The sequence below is a fragment of the Schistocerca cancellata genome, chromosome 10 (assembly GCF_023864275.1).
Source record: "Schistocerca cancellata isolate TAMUIC-IGC-003103 chromosome 10, iqSchCanc2.1, whole genome shotgun sequence".
NCBI lineage: Eukaryota > Metazoa > Arthropoda > Insecta > Orthoptera > Acrididae > Schistocerca > Schistocerca cancellata.
The window spans coordinates 207,556,215-207,580,213 of NC_064635.1; the positions used below are offsets into that span (position 1 = coordinate 207,556,215).

The window sequence follows — 23,999 nt, forward strand, 5'->3', positions numbered from 1 at the left end:
AATTCTGTCATATGGCATAATCTTCTGGGATACTGTAGCTTAGGTAGAAATAAGTGTTTATTCTACAGAAGTGTGCAGCAAGAATATTGTGTAAAATTTTTAACTGAACATCTTGTCAAAGACATTTCAGGAGCCTAGGGGTACCAATACACACAGTGTGTTTGTTTTAATTTGAGACAACTAAATATCTTGAAGATGACTCATTGTTTGAAATAAATTTTCTAGGGGAAAGTTAATATTTGAAGGGCTCGGAGAGATATAGTCATAAGCCACAACTTTCATGAAATTGAGTTTTTCATGTTGCGGCGTTCTTAATAATGTCTTCTTCGCAATATGTTCAAAACTTTCCGTACTACTGCAACAGATGGTAGGCTCTGACGGAGTGCAGTTCTATGCTGTGCCATATGGTAGTAGTTTCAGAAGATACATAGTCACAAGCCACGGCAAAATGGCAGGTTGGTCAGGAACGTCTGAAGCGTCTTTGGGTCTTCAACGCATATTTGACACAGACAGTAGTGGAAGTGAAGAGCTTTACCCTTTGGATCCTGACAGGGATGAATCTTGGCATCCATCGGCCAGCAGTTCCAGCTCAGATGATGTTTCGGGAAGTATACAGAACGGTTTATTTCTGGTAATTAATTTCCTGTGGCTTGTGACTTTGTTTCTCTCAACATTGCCAACGCATTTGACATCCATCCTGTGTGTTAATGATGAAACTTGATGGGCACATTTATATTACTGCTTAATGGTGCAATAATGTAGTTTCAAAGACAAAAGATGTGTAAAAAATATTTTCTCATTAATGTGATTTTAGCGAAATTTAATGTTTTGTGTGGCTTATGACTATATCTCACGCAAATTCTTAGACTATTTTGCTCTTCATATTATAGCTTGAAACAAGTAGAATAAATGAAGAATCACCCGAGAAACCAAAGCCTTCACGGAAAAGAAAGCGAAATATTGATCAGTGGAAGAAAAATAAAGCAAAACGTCGACGAAATGCTGATCAGCAGTATAAGTCTTTAAAAACCCACAAGGCTGTTCAGGCTGCTACTATAGGAAGTCCCTGTTCTTGTTTAAATAAATGCTTCACAAAACTGCTTGGAGAGGAAGAAAACATTTTTCATTCATTTTGAGACATAGGAAACTTTAATGCCCAGAATACTTACCTGATGAGCTGTATGAAAATGGAACCGAAAAAGCGGAGGTTTGTTCACTATTTAAATACAAATGGTTTAATATTTTGTATATTTATTTCATTTTGTTATATTTGTCATAATTTCTTTCAAAGCTATCCAAAAAAGATTTCCAAGAAAATATCATCCAGGGGTGTTACATTTTCTTATAATGTGAGGGTACGCGGAATAGAAGTCATGATCTGAGGAAGCTTTCCTAAGGGTTCATGGCTTACAGATACATGCACGAAGAGTGAGGAAATTGCAACATCAAATTAAGCTGGGATTTGCAGTGCCAAAAGAAGATGGAAGAGGTCTGTATGTTACTCTGTGCTATAAGTTAGGGATGTACTCAAACTGAGTACTATACAAATATTTCCATTAGGAATTGGATATAAGCTCATCTTTTTTTCTTTCAGGAAAATATGGAAACTACCCATATAAATTTCAAGACGAAGCTGTACAAAGTGTTAGAGAATTTCTCAACGCCATACCGAAATATAACAGTCATTACAGTAGGCAACAGAACCCCAATAAAGTGTTTTTGGATTGTGATCTCATAATTGATTGCTTATACTCAGAATACTGCAAGGAAAAGCAGGTTCCTGCAGTATCTGAAAGTAAATTCAGAGAAATTTTCGCATCTGAATTTAACATAGGGTTCAAACTACCAAAAAGTGACACATGTTCAAAATAAGATGGATTTCTAATTGCAATAAATAACCCAGAATTATGTGCAGAAGAAGTCACAGAAAAGAAACAACAATATGAACTGCATCTCAAAAAGGCTGACCGAGGACAAAATATGATTGCGTCTTTAACTGCTCTGGCTAAAGCAAATTCGAAAGAGCATCATGTGATAGCAATGGACATGCAGCAAACGTTTCCCACACATAAACTAACAGTTGGCCCAGCATTTTACAAGAGGAAAATATGGACATTCAACTATGGTATCCACGACTGTGGATCAAATAAGGGTTACATGTTTCTGTGGAGCGAGAAGGATGGAGGACGGGGTTCAGATGAGGTTGGGAGCTGCTTATTGAAGTACTTGGAGATAACTAATCCTCAGACAAAACATCTCCACATAATCACAGACAACTGCTAGGGTCAGGCAAAGAATTGGACTATTATTGCTTTGGAAAGGTCCCTTGTTGCTACCAAAAGATTTGATTCTGTCCAGCATTACTTCCCTGTGGTAGGTCACACCATGCTACCTCGCGATCGTGATTTTGGTCTCATTGAACGGTATGCAAGAAACAGACGTCCAATGGCGTACACTCCAAATGAATGGACAGAAATAATAAAATCTGCGAGTCCAAAACATTTCATTGTAACTAAAATGGAAAGGGAAGACTTCAGAAGTTTGGAAAGCCTGAAGACATTGATCTCAAAACGTACAGAATCCACATCTGGAGATCCCCACTATTTCAGTGAAGCTACTCAATTTAAGTTTGAGTCTGAAGATCCCTTCAAGCTCAGTGTGAAGCACTCTTATTCAAACATAGGAGCTTTCATGTCAGTGGATATTCGTGTCAAAAAGAAAGGAAGGCTAGTTGAACCAAATCTATATCAGCTGCCAATAAAGCCACTACCAATTAACCAGAAAGAAATTGATGATGTACTATCTCTTATGCCATACATACCTGCAGCAAATCAAGATTTCTTTCGGTCATGTACTGGAAATAACGTGTACAATGATGAGGTAGAGGCACTTCTTTGATGTAACTGTATCAAGTTGCTGTGTAAGAGTAGTTAAAATAATTCCTTACAAATTCATACTTCATGTTTTAAACAATTTTTTGGGAGATATAGTCATAAGCCACCGTTGACTACATCTTAATTAGAATCATTCTAAAAATAATATTTTATAGCATTCAGAGAGTTGGCTATTTAACAACATGCTTCGCAAGTATTAAGCAAGTGTTTGCAGTAGAAATAAGGTTTCTATTTTGTATTAAACATTTTCAGACCTCCGTGGAACTTTAAACTCGCTGTATCTCAAAACTAGTTCCATGTGGCTTATGACTATATCTCTCCGACCCCTTCATTTGTAAAGCAGACATACAGATGTCTGTCTGTGCTGAATCTGGCAACCTCCTAACCATCCCATCTGCATGGATACACACACTCTTTTAGAGCTTATTTGGATTCTACACCAAAAAATACATATGGTTTACTCAAACCATTGTTTCCCACTCATGGTACATGGCACTGTAATAGACACATGTCAAGTGTGCCTGTTTTTGCAATTAACAACAACTGATGCATTTGATTCTACATTTAATTTAAAATGTAAATTTAAACCTTTGTGTTCTAATGGTTGATGCTGATGTCCAAATGTTACTTAAGTGTTGCAAACGTGATTGTACAGTACTGTAAAATGTGTATTAGATGGAGTCTGATTTTGTCGGTATATTGACAGCTAACAGTTGTCTGTGTCAAGTTAAAATGCTTTGTTTTGGACTGATGAACAAATATTTTTAGAAATAACTGCAACCAGTCTTTCAGAATATAGAGCATGTGGGAGTTGTTGCCCGCGACAAAGTTTGTGTCGTGTTATGTGACCAACATACAGTATCTGGAAAACATAAGCTATGTTTTCCTATGTGATTTGTGCAGCAGGATGAAATTGATGAATAATATTAACTCTGACCAACAACTCCCACAATGTTGCAATCAACCATCAAAAACTGTGAACCATCTAACAATGTGTCACTTGGTGACTTTATGATGGGTGTGGTATAGTAAAAACTGAACCATCATAAAAGGTGACTGGTTGCAGTTATTTCTAGAAAAGGTTTAAAGATTTATATGTGAAAGTAAAATTACTCAAAAGAAAATTTTTTTAGTACTGAAAACTGATGTGTAAACTGCAATTTCGGAGATAAGAAAGCAGTTCAACCACAAAAATAAGTAGAAAACAACAACATACTTTGTGAAAAGCCACTGAAATGAGTACTTTGGTAAAGGATATCATGATGTACATCACAGGTTGTACTTCCAAATTATTTACTTGCCAGACTGGCATTTGGTCATATAGCCTATCACGAGTTACATATACTGCGCATATCTTCACCAACCGACGTGTCTGCCAAGTATAAACACAACAATCTGTGAACCGCAGAGATCAACATCATTTTAACCAGCATAAAGATTTTATATTAGGGATACACATCAATTAATGTAGACGTGCACAGAGTATGCCGCTGATGATGGGCTATATGCCTGAATAATGTTATGGCAAATAAATGCTTTTCAGGAGCAAGTGGTATCATTAAGGTGTCCTTTATCAAGTATATGCAAGCAATAGAGACCCACAATACGAGATTGTTTGTTTTAAATAATTTTTTCAAGTAAGTATGTTGTCACTGAAAGTGCTTAGAACATTTATACTTGTGGAATGACAGGTCAAGATGCTATTTGATTACAAGGAAAGTTTGTGTATGCTGTGTGAACAAGACACAGCCAGGACAAAAGCACCACAGGCACAAAGATGCGAGCTGGTGCCAGTACTATAGAGACTCATCACTTGCACGAGTTCCAGCAACGCCACGGGTGGCACTGGGGATGAAGATATCGACTTCGCCTCGGCCAATTGCCGGATGAGTACAATCCACCAATGACCAGAACACAAGGGACAGAAGCATTTTCAGACAATAGAAGAGCAGCTCTTGCCTACCGGTTAGAGATCATCATCGAGGGCTGACTTAGACAGGGAATGTCGTTTAGTGAACTCTTAGAAATGAACAGACCGTTGTTGTAAATTGCATTTGCTATGTACTGTGAAGTCTACCTACAATTATTTGCACTTAGCCATTGGCAGTCTTTTTGTGTTATATTACAAGCAATGTTGCAGACTTCAACATTCAACTAGTGACAAATATAAGTAAACATTTTTAACTTATTTGTGTGACTTTTTGTTACTAATTTTTTACAGTGTTGTAGAACCTTTGTTCTCCTATCTTGTTACCAGACCCTGGGGCATAGCCCTGTAATAGTGGCAGGGGGAAAATGTCTTAGCAGTGTACTGCACCAGAAGCCATTTCACGAACACACAAACTCGGCTTATCTTAACACCTGTGGCAACTTGGCCTCCACAGCAGTAACAATGAGATCATTACAAAACTGGTGATGAGGGTTTACAACAGTGTATACACCACTTAAGGTATATTCCTTGTATACCAGCAATTGTAGAAGCAGCAGAATCCAATTCTGTGCCCCGTATATGCTCAAAAAGTAAAATGGAAATATCTTAACTTCCAAATTCAAATAAAACATTAAATAATCCAGTTTAAGGTGCGAGGACTGAAGCATGGCTATACAATGTACACGCTTCTAGATGATACATCTTTACCGCTGGTCGCGACTAGCAGCCATCTTAATAAATTGGCGAGGGAAGTACAGCTGGAATGTAAATAATTTAAGTAGTAACAGTAACTACCCACCATAGAATAGACATGCTGAGTTACTGAATGGTACATAAACAAGACAGAGAATTTTGCTACCTTACAAATCCTTTTCCAGAGCCATGAATTGCTGTGCAGACATTACACCATAGTGGGAATGACTACAAACCAGCTCTCCTCCAAAAGGATCAATCACCACCAAATGCTACTCAAAAGTAGAGTCTACCATCCAGTACAGAACACCCTGCTGAACACGGCAGCTCAGTTTTAACAGTCGCTCCTCAAACTGTGCCATCTAGATCCTTCCCAGGAACCTCAGCTTCAGTGAACTGTGCTGATGGGAGTTTTACTCACAGCACATCCTTTGAGCTAGTAATCTTTGTGACCTGAATCACTGTTAGCCTTCTGCTCCACATCATGCTCCACCTCCACCCCAGGACTCTAACTTCACTCATCGTGCACCCACACTCCTTGCCCACAATCTCCCCTTCCTCTGTTCTATCTGTCCCAGCCAATCCACCACACTCCTTGCCCACAATCTCCCCTTCCTCTGTTCTATCTGTCCCAGCCAATCCACTCATTCACATCATTGTGCACTCCACACGTCTGATTCCAGTAATCACTCACTGGTGCCCTACTCCTATCCTGTGTGCCAGCTGCTTCTCTCTCCCAGTTTTCAACCACCCTTCCCCAACCTCCTTACCTCACCCACGGTCTCTCTCTTTGCTTTGCATTCAACATTGCCACCCAATGATGCATCTAGACTGCTGGTTATCATCAGCCCAACCCCTGCATTCAGGCTGGTTCCTGCAGTATCTGGCTCAGCCCCACAGGGCCTCCCTGTAACCAGCCAGAGGGCGCAGAAGATAAGTGACACGGATACTAAAGACTGGCACCTCTTGATGCATCTGCTGCAACTTCGGTAGCCGACAGGAAAACTGTAACCTTATGCTGCACGAGTATTCCTGCCCGGGTGGAGCCAGCTAGAGCCAGTTCCGTCTTTGCCTGCCAGCGACTGATGTACTATCACCGTTTGGACACCACCTCTGATTGGACATCGTCTTCACCTCTCGCATGACTGGGTTCTCTGGCCTCGGTGTTCAGCTCAGTGGACAAGTCGTGCTGCTCAGGAGATAGAACATTGAATACAGGCTTTGTTCTGAAGATAGACCATTGACTGGCCAAGAGAATGTAATCTATGTTCTCAAGAATCTATTTTCATTTCATTGAAGAACAGTTGTTTGTGATGAACTTTTCCTTCACATTACTAAGAATTTCTGGGGAATGTTTATTTTCTTTTGTTGTACTGCATCAGAAACAGCGGTCTGTTTGTGTTCAAAGTTTCCTTGTTCAAATAAACGAAGTTTAATTACATCTACCTGTCACATTGTGTAAGAACTGTGAGAAGTACTTCAGCCCCTCCCCATCCCCGTCATTACTCCCCTCCAATCCACCTAACCCTTCTTTCCAAGCAAGCTGCAGAGCTACAGTTTTGGCACAGTGTATTCAGCTGGTACAATGCAGCAGAAGTAATTGTGTGCATATCTATGCACGTTTTTACAAGGTGTTGATAAATTAGTGGAGTGACCGTCGATAAATAAATGAAGGGACGTGTCGCACGGCAAAGCGTTACGAAAATTCAGTACGAATGTGGTTCCAAAAATCCTTCATCCGTGAGCTACGAAAGGAATTACGAGGGCAGTCTGAAAAGTTCTCAGTACGATAGCAAAAATGACAATTCATGCTTTCAAAGAATTTTTATTTTCTAATGCAATCTCCTCCAACATCAATACATTTCACTCAGCAGTGTTACAATCACATTATCCCACTCTGTAGTGTTCCTGTGGAAGTGCTTCAGAGTACCCACCTACAGCCACAATGCTTCTTGATGTGATGGAAAGAGTTGACCAGTGAGAAACTACTTCAGTTTTGAGAACAGATGAAAGTCCAAGGGAGCCAAATCTGGGGAATAGGTGGATGTTCCAGCACTTCATAGGGCAAATTCCTCAATTTCCCCACTGCCAACACACTTTTGTTGTTAGGTGATTGTCCTGGTGGAAGATGATTTTTTTTCCTTTATTAAGCCAGGCCTGTTTACACGAATGCTTGTGTCCAGTTTTGTGAGAAGCTGAGAGAAGTATCTCTGGTTATTGTTTTACCTTTTTCAAGATAGTCAGTCAATGAATTTCCTTTCTCATCCCAAAATACCAATGCCACAATCTTTCTCACTAATGGCATCATCTTTGCCTTCTTTGGAACTCAAGATTCAGCTTCTCTCCACTGTATTGCTTGGATACAGATGTGTACTGCAGAATCTGTGTTTCACCCACTGTCATGTATTGACACAGAAAGTTACTTCTGTTTTTCTTAAAATTCATCAAACACTTTTTGGAAAGAGTTGTGCAAATACATTTGTGATATGCAGTGAGCACATGCGGCACACATCTTGCAGTAAGTTTTCTCGCATTCGATTCCTGGTGCAAGATGCGACTGACATATTCCTTTGATATTCCTAGAGCATTATTAATTTGAAGCACCTTTATACACTAATTTTCCAAAATTGTATCATGCACTTTGTCACTGATTTCTGGTGTGCTTGCACATCTTGGGTGTTCTTCATGTGAACCATCTCGGATGCTTTCACGGTCACATTTTAACTCGGCCGCCCATTTCTTCATGGTGAAAACTGAAGGTGAGAAGCCGCCATATGCATTTACAATCTGCAAATTAATTTCGGTTGGTGTTAAATCTTGTTTTACAAAGAATTTAATCACTGCACGATCGTTGATTTTTCCAATTTTCAACGCCACATACACTACAACTGTTTCAAAGAATTGCCTACAGCCAACTGTTGACTGGAATGACTTGAAATGTTACACGGTGTCTACTAACACGTGTACCAACTTAAGGGGGAAATATCACGTGAATAGTGCTGTGACCTCTGGGCGATGAAGAGAACTATTTGAAGACCTATGTACCTGTAGTCACGCCTCATTATATGTGCATTTGTACTTGCTTTCTTCTTTACAGATGGTCTTGGAAACTGTTTTTGGTTTATCTGATTACAGCATCAATGTGTGGGGTGGAAGCATTTGTGATCACCTTGTTCGCTCCTTACTGGACAATCAAATCTACAGATTCTCATAAATGAGGTGCTTCATTTACTCAATAATGTACCTCTAGACGACATCAAATAGATGTAATTTATGCGTGATAGTGTTCTACTCACTTTATTCTGAAGCACCAAGTAGGGCCAGTCTTTCAAGGAAGCAAGGAAGGAAGATATATTAGGGTTTAACATCCTGTCGACATGGAGGTCATTAGAGATGGAGCACAAACTCAGAAACGTCATTTCGAAGGAATCGTCCTGACATTTTGCTGGAACAATTTAAAGAAATCCTGGAAAACCTACAGCTGGATGTCTGGACAGGGATTTGAACTGTCAACCTCCCAAATGCGAGTCCAGTTTCTTAACCAGTGTACCACCTCACTCTGTCAGTACCTGAATAAGCAGCTTCCAAAATGATGGACGAAATTTGTTTGAAGAGTTGAGGATGCTCCAGTGTGTGGCCTGCCTAATCACCAGATCTCAATCCAATGTGTTTTTACCCCCGGGGACATTTAAAATATTTGACATATTCAACTCCCATACCTAATGTCAGTGTTCTGTGGGGGCATATCGAAAATGTATTTGACCAAATACGACCTACTACAAAACTTTCAAGAGAGCAGAGCAAAGCATGGAACGCAGTCTCAGGGCATACCGTGAAGTAGGAGGAGGTCACTTTGAGTAACTTTCATAAATGTACATTGTGTGTGTGTGTGTGTGTGTGTGTGTGTGTGTGTGTGTGTGTGTGTGTGTGTGTGTGTGTGTGTGTGTGTGTGAGCGAGCCCGCGCGTTTGTGGGGGGCTGGGGGGGCGGAAATTCTTTATGATTTCTGCGTAGTGTCAGTGTACAGAATAATAAAGCTATAACACACCATTTATTTGTATGTCATTTAGAAACAGGCTGAATCATATCATGAAACTCTAATAGTTATGCGGTTCATGATATAATCGAATAAAAAACTGGAACTCAATCCATCTAAAATTATTAAAAAAAACTATTAATTAAATAATTATTAAACTTAACTTCTAGTCATCTCTTCCATCTTTATCTGAAAAAGTTGCGCGCGCGCGCACACACGCACACACACATTTCTTAGTAACTGGTAACATTGTACAGCTAAGTGCACCTCTAACTGGGATTTCAGGCTGCCTGTCCACAATCTCCCAGAGCCGTGTGCTGGCGCCGAGGCCACGGCTGAGCTCCGAGTAGAAGCTCGTGAGGCCCCCAAGAGAGATGGCCGTGTAGGCAGCGTACAGCAGAAATGCCGACAGCTCGCCGACGGAGAGGGCACTCTGGCCGACCATCACCCCTCCGTAGTACAGCACGGAGAGGATAATCACGTTGCCGGAAAGTCCAGTCTGCACAGCAGAAGAAAAAAAGACCTGCACGTCTACAAATGAGCTATGTTCAGACTTTTAACATTAACTTCAAAGCAGATGGTTAACAGAAGTCATTTTCAAGCATAGGCTGTTGTTTTATTTTGAATTTTATTTAAGAGTTCACTAGTTCATCTCCTTAGACATTATGTAGCTGCATCACAGTAAAAGCTGTTGAGCTTACAATATGAACACAGTTTAAGTGTTGCGGGCATCGTGGAAGGCTTTGAATGGAATGTCCTTTAGGGCACACATAAATCCAGTATCCACACTGCCAATCGTCGTGCAATGGTATCATTTCCAGGTTATATTGAGCCAGGAAAACAAAGAGTCTGCGGGAGCAAGGTTGGGAATGTCGAGGGTCTGGGGGATTGTTGCCAACCCATTTTTGATCGATAATCCCCCCACTGCCTAGGTGCCTTCCAGGGTCGTGCAATGAGTAGTCTGATACATCCGAGTCTTTTTTCAGTCTTTTGAATGTTTCCAGAGACTTAACTATCAGTTTAACACTCATTCTATGGTCTATGTTCGAAAGTTCATGCTCACAAGTCACACTGTTTACATATTTTGACTTTGAAGGGCATCCAGTGTACGTTTCAGCAGACCACCAAACACGGATTCGTGTAGGGACACGTCCCAACTCTCCGAGAGTTGGAGAAAACTGGTGTTGGCTGCAATAAGGAGATAACAACCCCTATCAATTAGCCCAGGTGGGCAGACTGCAATCCTACCAAAAGGAGTGTCAGAACAGAACTGGTGATATTACTCTCTGGATAAACCTCATATATTCCACATATCAGTGTGGAGGGAAAAGCAACATCTGATGTCATCCCTAGAGAGAACTTCACACAAACCTAGTCGACACAAACCCAACTATCGCAAGTGCGAAGTTCATATGTAAAGGAAGAAAAAGTGCTGCTAAATACATTGACATGCATCCTGTTTGATTTTAAGACACTGACCTCATCATGTGTGTTTTCACTTCAATAGTTACAAGAACTTTTTTATGCCATTTTGATCATTTTGCATTCCACACTTAATGCACATTAATTTTAACAAAAACCACGACAGCTGTATTTAAGGAATGTTTCTTTTGCCACAACTGGTTTCGTTCTAATGATCATCATCAAGTGACCTGTAGACATTAGGTTGAAAGCTATGGAAACACACACATAATAAATGATATGCAACTCACACTGAAAATTTGCCAACAGTCTTCGTAACTAATTCTGTCAGAATTATCATTTGTCATTAAGTCTCATAGTCTTATATAAAGTTAAAGGGAAATTGCGGAATGTGACAATCACACAAACACTCCACCAGCTGAGTGGCACAAGCACAGCAAGCAGTACGTGCAGGAAACACAATGTGCTGTGTATGCTAGACTGTCCAGGGAAGGCTACTTAAAGAAACCGCTAAACTCAAACATCCTGCTTGGCATCTATCACATGACATATCAAGGTCTGTACCTATTTTCGGAAAATTCTTTGAATCACTGTATGGTGTCTTTTACACTTGAATGTCATCCTCATAATTAATGTCATTATCTTTATTTGAAATTGTTGTATCTTACAATAGATATATTGTACTTGATAAAGTTACCTTAAATATAGCAGTGGTGGTTTTGGTTAACATTTTTTTGGGGTGTTATGTATGGTGCCACAAAGATGAAATTTGCAAAAGGGTTGCACCTTCTCCATTCTACACATGGATTTCACATCTGGGATAGATGTACATGTACCTAATATGTGTGTGTGAAACTTATTTGCTAATTATTAAACGATGGAATGCAACAATATCATGAAAGGAAAGTTGATATCATAAAGCGTAGATGCTGAGTTGCAGATAGGCACAACAAAAAGACTGTCACAAATAAAGCTTTCGGCCAGTAAGGCCTTCGTCAACAATAAAGAGAGAGAGAGAGAGAGAGAGAGAGAGAGAGAGTCTTACACGACAGGTGCATCAGTAATTATAAATTAAAGAAAGGTAATTTTTAATTACAAATGCTGGCAGCAATGGGCATGACAGAAAGGAGTGCAGGATGGAGGGGAACCATAGTCCACTGCCATCCTTAACACAAATTTCAATTCACATCTTCAGCCCATTTCCCCGGGAAGAGCACTGGACTAGGGTAATCCGCCAGCAGTGATAGCCACAATGTTACCGGGTGTAGTGTTTAGCACATCTGCCTAATAAGCAGGAGACCTGGGTTCAAGTCCCAGCCATGGCATAAATTTTAATTCATTGCTTCAGTTTTTATCTTTATTGGAGATAAAGTTGAAACTCATCTGTCGCCATGAAAATATAATTCCATCAGATCGATAGATTCCCAGCAAGTGTCTCCATATGAAGAGAGATCATACGACGGTAAGTCGATTATTACCTGCAAATTAGTTATAACATTTTATTGTAATCAAACAGGAAACTTAAAAGAACATCATTTTTTGACATAGTCTCCTTACGTTTCAAAGCACTTGGTCCATCATTGTACAAGCTTCCTGATGCCCTCAGTTGAGCTGTGAACAAGGAATGCACTGCTGCTTTCACTGCTTGGTCCAAGGCAAATCAACGGCCCCTTAATGCCTGTTTGAGTGGACAAACAGGTGATAGTCAGAAGGTGCAAGATCAGGACTATAAGGAGGATGATCCATTATTTAAAATTTGAGTTTCTGGAGCGTTTCAGCAGTGTGGGCAGCAGTATGCTGACGGGCATTGTCAAGCAAAAACACACCACCTTTTGACAGCAACCCTCGGTGTTTGCTTCGAATTGCAGGCCTTAGCCTGGCAGTAAGCATCTCATTGTAACGTAACCGTTTATTCTTGTGCCCCTTTCCCAATAATGTTCCAGTACTGCACCTTGTGCGTCCCAAAAAACTGTAAGCATCAGTTTTCCTGTGGACGGTTGGGCCTTGAACTTTTTCTTGCACAGCAGTGTGGGCAGCAGTATGCTGACGGGCATTGTCAAGCAAAAACACACCACCTTTTGACAGCAACCCTCGGCGTTTGCTTCGAATTGCAGGCCTTAGCCTGGCAGTAAGCATCTCATTGTAACGTAACCGTTTATTCTTGTGCCCCTTTCCCAATAATGTTCCAGTACTGCACCTTGTGCGTCCCAAAAAACTGTAAGCATCAGTTTTCCTGTGGACGGTTGGGCCTTGAACTTTTTCTTGCACAGCAAATTTGGATGTTTCCATTCCATACGCTCCGGTTACTCTCTGGTTTGTAATGATGGATCCATGTTTCATCACCAGTAATGATCCTGTCTAAAAAGTTGTCCCATTTGTTCCCATAGTGATCCAAATGTTTTTTAACAGATGGCCAAGAGCGTTTGTTTATGCAACTATGTGAGTTGTTTTGGGAGCCACCTTGCACAAACTTTATGAAACCCAAGTCTGTTGTGGATGATTTCGTAGGCAGAACCGTGACTAATTTGCAGACAATGTGCCACTTCGTCAATAGTTAATTGTCTGTCTAAGAGAATCATTTCAGGTGAACACTCAACGGTTTCTTCAACTGTGGCGGTAAACAGTCGTCCGGCTCCTTCATTGTGTGTAACATTAGTGCTACCATTTTGGAATTTTTCAATCCATTTGTAGACACACTGTTGTGGCAAAACAATGTTCCCATACTGTACCGAAAGTCTTCAATGAATTTTGGCCCCCGATATGCCTTCCGACCACAAAAAATGGATCACTGAACATTGCTGTCCTTTGGTGCAAATAGACAGTGGAGCAGCCATGATTAACAGCATGGCAGCGATAATGAAACTAATGTAGCAGCTTGAAAATTGTAAAGATATAACAACAAATAAACAAAGCATGCGTCATCAACATTATGTCTGCTTGTGTCTGTGTATATGCGGATGGATATGTGTGTGCGCGAGTGTATACCCGTCCTTTTTTCCCCCTAAGGTAAGTCTTTCCGCTCCCGGGATTGGAATGACTCCTTACCCTCTCCCTTAAAACCCAAATCCTTTTGTCTTTCCCTCTCCTTCCCTCTTTCCTGACGAGGCAACCGTTGGTTGCGAAAGCTAGAATTTTGTGTGTATGTTTGTGTTTGTTTGTGTGTTTATCGACCTGCCAGCACTTTTGTTTGGCAAGTCCCATCATCTTTCTTTTTAGATATATTTAAATAAAAATATATACAGAAGAAATATGATGTTCGCAGTATGCCAGCCTACGGTAACATAAAGCAAGGCATATCGTGGCACTTTACAGCAGCTCACAAATTGGTCTCCTATGTTCCTACAAAACTGAAGGGCCATATTAATTAAACAGATGTGGCAGTCCACAGAGACCTAACAGCGCTCAGACCTACCACTGCTCAATAAGAATGATATTTGACAAGTTGTAGGTCAGTAATATCAGTGATACTTACAAAAACATGACACTGTCAGAGGATTTGCCAACGTAGATCTATGTGGACAGAGATGGCATGTTCGACAGTGTAAAGTTGTGGAAGATGTGATGAAACATTCAGAAAAAAATATATATGCTAAGGAGAAAGACACATAATGTACAATATGTACAAGATGTGGGAACAAATAATAAGAATGGAAGACAGAGTTAGAAGTGCTCACATTAAAAATCACGTACAGTGGGGAAGCTGCCTTTGTCCTACACTCTTCAACCTACCAAAGAAGCATTTAAATAAATTAAATAAAGTTTCATAAGAGAGATTAAATAAAGTTTCATAAGAGAGATTAAAAATTCAGGTTGAAAGGATATCAGTGATAAGATTCCTTGATGGCGCTGCTGTCCTCTTTGGAAGTTATGAAGGATTACAGAGCCTGTTGAATGGGACAAACAGTTTTCTGAGCAGAAATAAGGATTAAGAGCAAACCAAAGAAACGTGATAGTATTGAGGAGCAATGTCTCAGTGATAGAGACAGACGTGTCAAAGGGGCAACCACATCAGAGTGGCATCTGAGTACATGCCAGACTAACTTATGGTTCTCGAAGAGGGGCAGTAGCCTTTCAGGTAGTACAGAGGCAACAGTCTGCAAGACTGACTGATCTGGTCTTCTGACTGATTTGATGAGGTCTGCCATGAATTCCTCGCCTATGCCAACCTCTTCATCTCAGAGTAGCACTTGCAACCTATACCTTCCATACAATGCTGTGCTCAAAACGTACATTCTTGTGGACATTGTAATGTAACAGACTGAGTCTCCTACAGCAGTATATGATACATCTGCTAACTAAACATATTGATTCACCATAATTTTTGTTATACAGTTACATATTTATTAAAATGATAACTTTAGAGTTGTTAAAACTGTAGGGAACTAAAATACCCAGTACAGGGAACTAAAACACCCGTTTCTCTAGTAAGAAATTTGCATATGTCAATTATAACTGTTAAAAATATTCAGTTTATTAAATTTAGAAGAGGGAAGATTTCTATTTTACAAGCAACCGATTAAAATTTTTTTTTTAATTTTCTGTTTTGTCTCACATACATTTATTTGTACAATTTTTTCTGCATTATAAATTACAAACAATATAAACAGATAGTAGCAGTTAGAATTTTGTAAAGTTGTTTTTTCTTGTTCAAATGAACAATTGCAAAGATTTGGATGGAAGCTGTAACTGTTACAAGATGCTTAAAGTGAAAATTATTAATAAATGAAGTAAATTATGAAACATGGGTCTCAGAAAATTATTTGTAATGTATGAATCTCATACTCAGATAAGAATACAAAATAGCCCAAAAAGTAAGTGTAGGACTTCTCCAGCAAACAAGGATGATGTATAATCATGATTAACTGTCATCATCATCCCCAATTCACCAAGATAAGCATATGAAATAAATATTTCTTTTTCATGGTCTACAACCTTTATGACTTTATTGAGAAGACTGTAATTTATAACTAAAACTGTAATTCAATTTACACCTTCAGTGACAACAGTAGCATTTCAACATGTACATCTACTGTATAGTTTCATCAACATGGCATCTTCATGGGTAAAAGATTTTGGAATTAAAATGCTAGCCCCCATTCAGATTCCTGGACAAGAAATACTTGGGAAGATATTGTCATCAGACAAAACAAAACTAATGTTCCACAGGTAGAATGTGGAATGTTAGATCCCTTAGCCCTTTCATGGTTAAAATTTATTTTGCATGGGTTTGAAAAACAAAAGGTAAAAAAAGTCTTTCTTTGTGATAGATAATACAAGTTCACTGCCAAAAATGTTTTAAGCGTGCCGATTTTGAAAACTGATGAACTGTAGAAAACTGATGAATCAAACTATGTTCTTTATATCTAAAAACAAAGATGATGTAACTTACCAAACGAAAGCACTTGCATGTTGATAGACACACAAACATACACACAAAATTCAATCTTTCACAACCAACAGTTGCTTCATCAGGAGAGAGGGAAGGAGAGGGAAAGACGAAAGGATCTGGGTTTTAAGGGACAGGGTAAGACAAATGTCTGCTTGTGTCCGTGTATGTGCGGGTGTGTGTGTGTGTGTGTGTGTGTGTGTGTGTGTGTGTCTATATATATATATATATATATAATAGAGGGAAACATTCCATGTGGGAAAAATATATTTAAAAAGAAAGATGATGAGACTTACCAAACAAAAGCGCTGGCAGGTCGATAGACACACAAACAAACACTAACATACACACAAAATCCAAGCTTTCGCAACAAACTGTTGCCTCATCAGGAAAGAGGGAAGGAGAGAGAAAAAGACGAAAGGATGTGGGTTTTAAAGGAGAGGGTAAGGAGTCATTCCAGTCCCGGGAGCGGAAAGACTTACCTTAGGGGGAAAAAAGGACAGGTATACACTCGCACACACACACATATCCATCCACACATACACATACACATGTGTGGATGGATATGTGTGTGTGTGCGAGTGTATACCTGTCCTTTTTTCCCCCTAAGGTAAGTCTTTCCGCTCCCGGGACTGGAATGACTCCTTACCCTCTCCTTTAAAACCCACATCCTTTCGTCTTTTTCTCTCTCCTTCCCTCTTTCCTGATGAGGCAACAGTTTGTTGCGAAAGCTTGGATTTTGTGTGTATGTTAGTGTTTGTTTGTGTGTCTATCGACCTGCCAGCGCTTTTGTTTGGTAAGTCTCATCATCTATATATATATATATATATATATATATACACACACACACACACACACACACACACACACACACACACACACACACACACACACACACACACACACACACTACTCTTTGCCTTTACAAATGTCTGCTTGTGTCTGTGTATGTGTGGATGGATATGTGTGTGTGTGCGAGTGTAAACCTGTCCTTTTTTCCCCCTAAGGTAAGTCTTTCCGCTCCCGGGATTGGAATGACTCCTTACCCTCTCCCTTAAAACCCAATCCTTTTGTCTTTCCTTCTCCTTCCCTCTTTCCTGACGAGGCAACCGTTGGTTGCGAAAGCTAGAGTTTTGTGTGTATGTTTGTGTTTATTTGTGTGTCTATCGACCTGCCAGCGCTTTTGTTGGGTAAGTCTCATCATCTTTCTTTTTATATATATATATATATACCTGTCCACCTCCCCCCCCCCCCCCCCCCCCAAAGGTAAGTCTTTCCGCTCCCGGGATTGGAATGACTCCTTACCCTCTCCCTTAAAACCCACATCCTTTCGTCTTTCCCTCTCCTTCCCTTTGGTAAGTTACATCATCTTTGTTTTTAGATATATTTTTCCCACGTGGAATGTTTCCCTCTATTATATTCAAACTATGTTCTTTGTTTTACATGCACCTAGGATTTTCAAAGTTAAACTTTTTTAATTTTAGAATGAATTTATCAGGATGGCAATTATGGAAAAAAGTATAGCAAATCAGTACCAAGACATATTTATCCTTCTGACACTGAAAAACATGAAATACTGCACACAAGTTTTCAACATAACATTTGAAGATGGCTTTGACATACCATACACCAATGTTTTCTACATCCTACGAAGTTTTCTGTGGCATATACGTACCACTACATAGAAATATATCTAAAAAGAAAGATGATGAGACTTACCAATCCACTACATAGAAATTACGTACAAACCAGCAGAATTACTGAGGTGTAAAGTAATGTTTAAAAATTATGTCTATGAGGTACAAGAAAACACAATTAGTTACTTTAGACATTCTTGGAATGGAGAAGATAGTGATTTACCTGATTTTCATTGAACAGATGCAATGTGCCAGCTACAACACATGCCGTTCTATTTGATTGCTCACAGCCTTCTGTATATCCATAGTATTTTTCACCAAGTTCTGAAAGCATCTTGCTACATGCTAAAATTAGACAGATACGAGATATAGACTTCCCAATGCACAAACCTGTGTATTACTTTAGCTGTGTGTATCCTATCAACCACAAAAGGGTTAATTATGTAGATAGGTTACTGAATTTGAAATGATAAACAGATAGGTTTACATATAGTGGAAAACAGTGAAATGTTGTGGCAGGAAAAAAAGGATTTACAGTCAGGTGAGCACAGGGTTATCAACAGAAAATCAAACAGGGGTACTGTAGGAGTAGGACTAATAATGAATAAGAAAATATGAATGTGGGTAAACTACTATGAACAGTATAGTGAACACATTGTAACAGCCAAGACAGTGTGCTGTTCCACGGGCTCTTTACTGTGATCTCGGGTGGTGAGGTTAAGTCTGAACATGCACTATGATTCCTTATTATTCAATCTTGTGAACCTTATTATTTCAGCACATTCACCTACCTCTTCTGAACAAACTTCATTTGTGAAAGTGCTGCAGTTACTGCTGGAAGTTAACAGTGTAAACCCAACAGCCAATTCTCCAAATAAATACGAGGCTTCTCACAAACTTAACATATATTGTACTCTTGTTTACAATGACAATGAATTATAAAGTTGCAGTAGATACTGCATATGAGGTAGGGTATCTATCATCATTCTAGTTTGCATATACATTGTATCCATCCATTCCTTATTGTATGCACATAAATAAAACATACATCCAAACAGCAGGTTATACTAATTCATTACAGAAATAAACTTTTTATAGTGGCAATCATCTTTCATCAGTTCAGTAAATGCTTGTGCAACACGTCACTTCATCAAAGTGATACAATACGCTATTTACACTACAGCAGATAAAAAGAAAAGCCCCACTGCAGTAATATAAGAGTATATGCCAACTAGCTCACAGACGATGGAGAGAGAGAAAAATCTATGATGAGATAAAAGAAATTATTCTGTTTCTAATGGGAGATAAAAGGAAATATTCAGTTTATAAGTGGGACAACAGTTTAACTGTGACGGGGACTAGAATCTGATAGCATTACCATCAGCTCTTTTATTGAAAACAATCGGCATCAACCAGTTTGGTCTTAGACCATATCAACAGAGATATATTAACTTGCACTGTTTTTAACCTGTTGATGATGGCCGAAGACCGAAAGCAGTTGATGCTTATGGCTTTCAATAGAAAGAGCCGATGGTCTAACATGCGTTTCATGAGAGGGAACAATAGTGGGTGAATATGAAGTGAGGGAAAGGAATGGGATAATTTTGCAGAGACTACAGTTTAATCATTGTTACCTGATAACACTTTGTTTGAGAATCATAAGAGATGGTTGTATATATGGAAGGGATCTGCAGACACTGGACAGTTTCTGAGACAATATATACTGGAAAGAGTGATTTTGAAACCAGATTTTAAACTGCAATGTACTTCCAGAAGCAGGTGTGCATTCTGGCCATAATTTACTGTTTGTGAAGTTCAGATTAAAGCTGAAGATATTACAGCGAGGTAGAAAGTTAAGCACATGGGACCTGCAAAACTGAAAGCACTTGTTGATATTTTATTAAAGTGGGCACTATACAACAACCAGCTGAAATGGGAGAAAGGAATACAATAAAAGATGAATGGATAGCAGTTTTGGGAGATGAAATAGTGGAGAGAACAAAGGATGACAAGGTACTGAAATGAACTGAGGAAAGGAGAAAATATACAAAAACATAGCAAGTGAATACGGCAAAAGGGAATACAGATCATTAAAAGTGAGACTGGCAGAATGTGCAAATGTCAAAGCAGGAATGGCTAGAAGATAAATACAAAGCTGTAGAAGCATGTGTGACTGTGTGAAGGATAGATGTCACATAGGAAAAGAGGAAAGAGAAGCAGCTATGTGAATATCAAAAGCTCACACACCAAGCCAGTACTAAACAGAGAAGGGAAGGCTGAAAGGTGGAAGGAATATATACAAGGGTTATACTAAAGAGAGAAAATTGAAGACAATAGTACAGAAAGGAAATAAGTATATGAAGTTAAGATGAGAGATAGGATACTGCGTAAATAATTTGAATGAGGTCTGGAAGACGTGAGTCGAAACAAGGTCCCCGTAATAGACAACATTTCCTCAGAATTATCGAGAGTCTTGAGAGAGCCAACTTTTTTTCCACCTGGTATGCAAGACATATCTGACAATTCCAAGGAAGGCAGGTTCTGACAAGTACGAATATTATTGAACCATCAGTTTAAAAAGACTTGGTTGCAAAATACTAACAATTATTTAAAGAAGAATGGAAAGATTGGTAGAAGCTGAGCTCTGGAAAGATCATTTCTGGTTCCCTAGAAATGTAGGAATACACGAGGCAATTTACCACAGCAACTTATTTTGTGAGACAACTTGAAAAAAGAAAAAAACTGTAATTATAACAATGATAAATTTAAAGAAAGATTTTGGTGGTGTTTGCTGAAACGGACTCTTTAAAAATGTGATGGCAACAGGGGAAAGAAACAGAGGGTGAAAGATTATATACAACTTGTAGTATGGAAGCCAAACTGCAGTTATAAGAGTTGGAGGACATGAAATGGAGAAAGTATTTGAGAAGGGAGGGAGACAGAGTTGTAGCCTATCCTGGATGTTATTCAGTCTGGACATTTGGCAAAAAGTCAAGGAAACCAAAACAAAATTTGGAATAGAAATTTGGGTTCAAGGAGAAGAAATAAAAACTTGGAGGTATGCCAATGGCATTATAATTCTTCCTAAGGTGGCAACAAAGGACTTGGAAAGTAAATTGAATACAATGCACGGTGTCATATAAAGAGATTAAATGATAAGCGTAAAAAAAGTGACACAAGGAATAGAATGCACAGTGTCGTATAAAGAGATTATATGATAAGCATCAAAAAGTGAAACAAGCATAAGGGAAAGCAGTTGAATTTAATCAGGTGATGCTGAGGGAATTAGATCTGGAAGTGAAAATAGTAGGTGTATTTTGCTGTTTGGGGAACAAGTACAGAGGATATAAAATGCACACCTGTAATAGCAAGAAAAGCTGTTCTGTAGGGGAGAGAGAAGCAACATCTAATGTAAAGAAGCATTTTCTGAAAGTATTTGGGTGGAGCGTATTGTCGTACAGAAGTGAAACGTGGATGATAAACAGTACGGAGAGGAAGAGAATAAAGCTCCTGAAATGTGGTGCTGCAGAAGAACACTGAAGGTTAGGTGGGTGGATTGGATAACTAATGAAGAGAGAGTGCAAAAACTGAGGAGACTACCGTATTTACTCAAATCTAAGCCGCACTCGAATCTAAGCCGCACCTGAAAAATGAGACTTGAAATCAAGGAAAAAAAATTTCCCGAATCTAAGCTGCACCTGAAATTTGAGACTCGAAATTCAAGCGAAGGGATAAGTTTTAGGCCACACCTCCAAATCGAAACAAAGTTGGTCCATTGTAATATGAGACACAATTTAGGTCGAATAAATGACGATACAGCTACAGTAGTTTGGTTCGAGTCGTAAGCTTAGCAGTTAAGCTTTACCAGGTAGCCATTGCTACGCGTCAGGCGCTCCGTCCATATTTATATGGGTACCCTTCCTTTTTCATGTGCTTCGTCTGGTTTGAATTGATTGCTTATTTTTCTTTGATCTGGTAAGTGCCGTTCTCTTTGTTATAGGTGTTTACGTCACTCTAAGCTGAAAATGCATTACTGTACTGTGACATGCATTGTTTGTCGCATTCTGATAATGAGTGTTTACGGCCTGTCCCCGCTCGCGGTTTGGCTTGCTTTTGTGCGCGCTACCGCCGCTTACAATTAAAGAGAGAGGAATCGACTCATTAGCGAAACAATGGCAAGAGACTGCTATTTGTTGTTACTTACACTGCTGCTTTCTTTGATAATGATCAACAAATAATAGGCTGCGTATGATAGAAGATGTTCTGAACGAGAGTTTAGCAAAAATTTTTCTCCGTTTGAAAATCTTTGCAGACGCCTCTTTAGTGCATTATGTTCTGGACAGCAATTAGAGTCATCTTAGATTTAAAAATCTAGTCAATTGGCGTGCTTCAATTCTGACTGTATCACACTATTAGGCATAAGAATAATACGAATATAAATATGACATGATATGTATATTCTTCCACGTTTGCTGTTGTCTCACTATAGTTTCGTAGTTTATTAGGCAGACAGGATTTCAATGAGATAGCAGCAAACACGAAAGAATACATGGCAAAAATGTTTATATTCGTATTATTCTTATGGTGAAGAGAATACTGTGTGTGATACACAATTCATAAAAGTTCCTATTAGCAACCATCTCTTCTCACAGGTAGGAAAAAATTCAGAACGTAGAGTTGGCCATATTGGCGAACATCCCCAACAGTCTTGCCAGTCGGATTTTCACAGTACATTGAAATGCTGCTACATTCGAAGATGAACAATATGGAATTTGTATTTACTTCATTGGATAATGTATGAAAATGCAGTGGTCGAAACTCAGGATGGAGAAAAAAGCTCGTCTTCCACTTTTTTTTTAATGTTTTTTTTACTGACGCAGAGGTTTTGGCGCCACTATTTATCTTTGTGCCTGCAAAGCATGCCTGTGTAGCGCTACATATATTCGACGGCAGAAGTTAGTTGTGGCGGCACCAACCAACATTTTTCAGAACTTTCGCTTACTTTGCACACGATTCTAAGCCGCAGACGGTTTTTTGGATTACAAAAATCGGAAAAAAAGTGCGGCTTAGATTCGAGTAAATAACAGTAAGTGAGATGGGGGGACAATCTGACTAAAGGATCATATCAGATTAGAGGACTCATCTTCACCTCTTGAGGCATCAAGAATATCAATGTAATGATGTGCAGGGGTAACAAACATAGAGGGAGACGAATCGTTAACTACAATAAGCAGAATCAAATGGATGTATGTTACAGTGGTTATAGAGAGATGAAGAGGCTCACAGAGGATTGACTGGCATGGAGTGCTGCACCAAAACAGTCTTTGGGCTGAAGACCACAACAGACACAGCCGATGTGTTGGTAGGAACTCAAACACCCATTTTTCTTATACAGGGTGTTACAAAAAGGTATGGCCAACCTTTCAGGAAACATTCCTCACACACAAATAAATAAAAGATGTTATGTGGACATGTGTCCGGAAACGCTTAATTTTCATGTTAGAGCACATTTTAGTTTCGTCCACCTACGCTCAATGGAGCACGTTATCATGATTTCATACGGGATACTCTACCTGTGCTGCTAGAACATGTGCCTTTACAAGTACGACACAACATGTGGTTCATGCACGATGGAGCTCCTGCACATTTCAGTCGAAGTGTTCGTACGCTTCTCAACAACAGATTCGGTGACCAATGGATTGGTAGAGGCGGACCAATTCCATGGCCTTCACGCTCTCCTCACCTCAAACCTCTTGACTTTCATTTATGGGGGCCTTTGAAAGCTCTTGTCTACGCAACCCCGGTACCAAATGTAGAGACTCTTCGTGCTCGTGTTGTGGACGGCTGTGATACGATACGCCATTCTCCAGGGCTGCATCAGCGCATCAGGGATTCCATGCGACGGAGGGTGGATGCATGTATCCTCCGTAACGGAGGACATTTTGAACATTTCCTGTAATAAAGTGTTTGAAGTCATGCTGGTACGTTCTGTTGCTGTGTGT

General features: G+C 39.4%; 1 protein-coding gene across 1 annotated transcript in view; it reads right to left on the minus strand.

The window, feature by feature from the left end:
* LOC126106296 (ATP-binding cassette sub-family B member 10, mitochondrial-like) overlaps positions 1–23,999 on the minus strand; it is a 114,630-nt gene that overhangs the window by 43,025 nt on the left and 47,606 nt on the right. Inside the window, exon 6 of the mRNA XM_049912515.1 lies at positions 9,820–10,051. Within this exon, the coding sequence (XP_049768472.1) occupies positions 9,820–10,051 (232 nt within the window). The remainder of the gene's footprint in view (positions 1–9,819; positions 10,052–23,999) is intronic.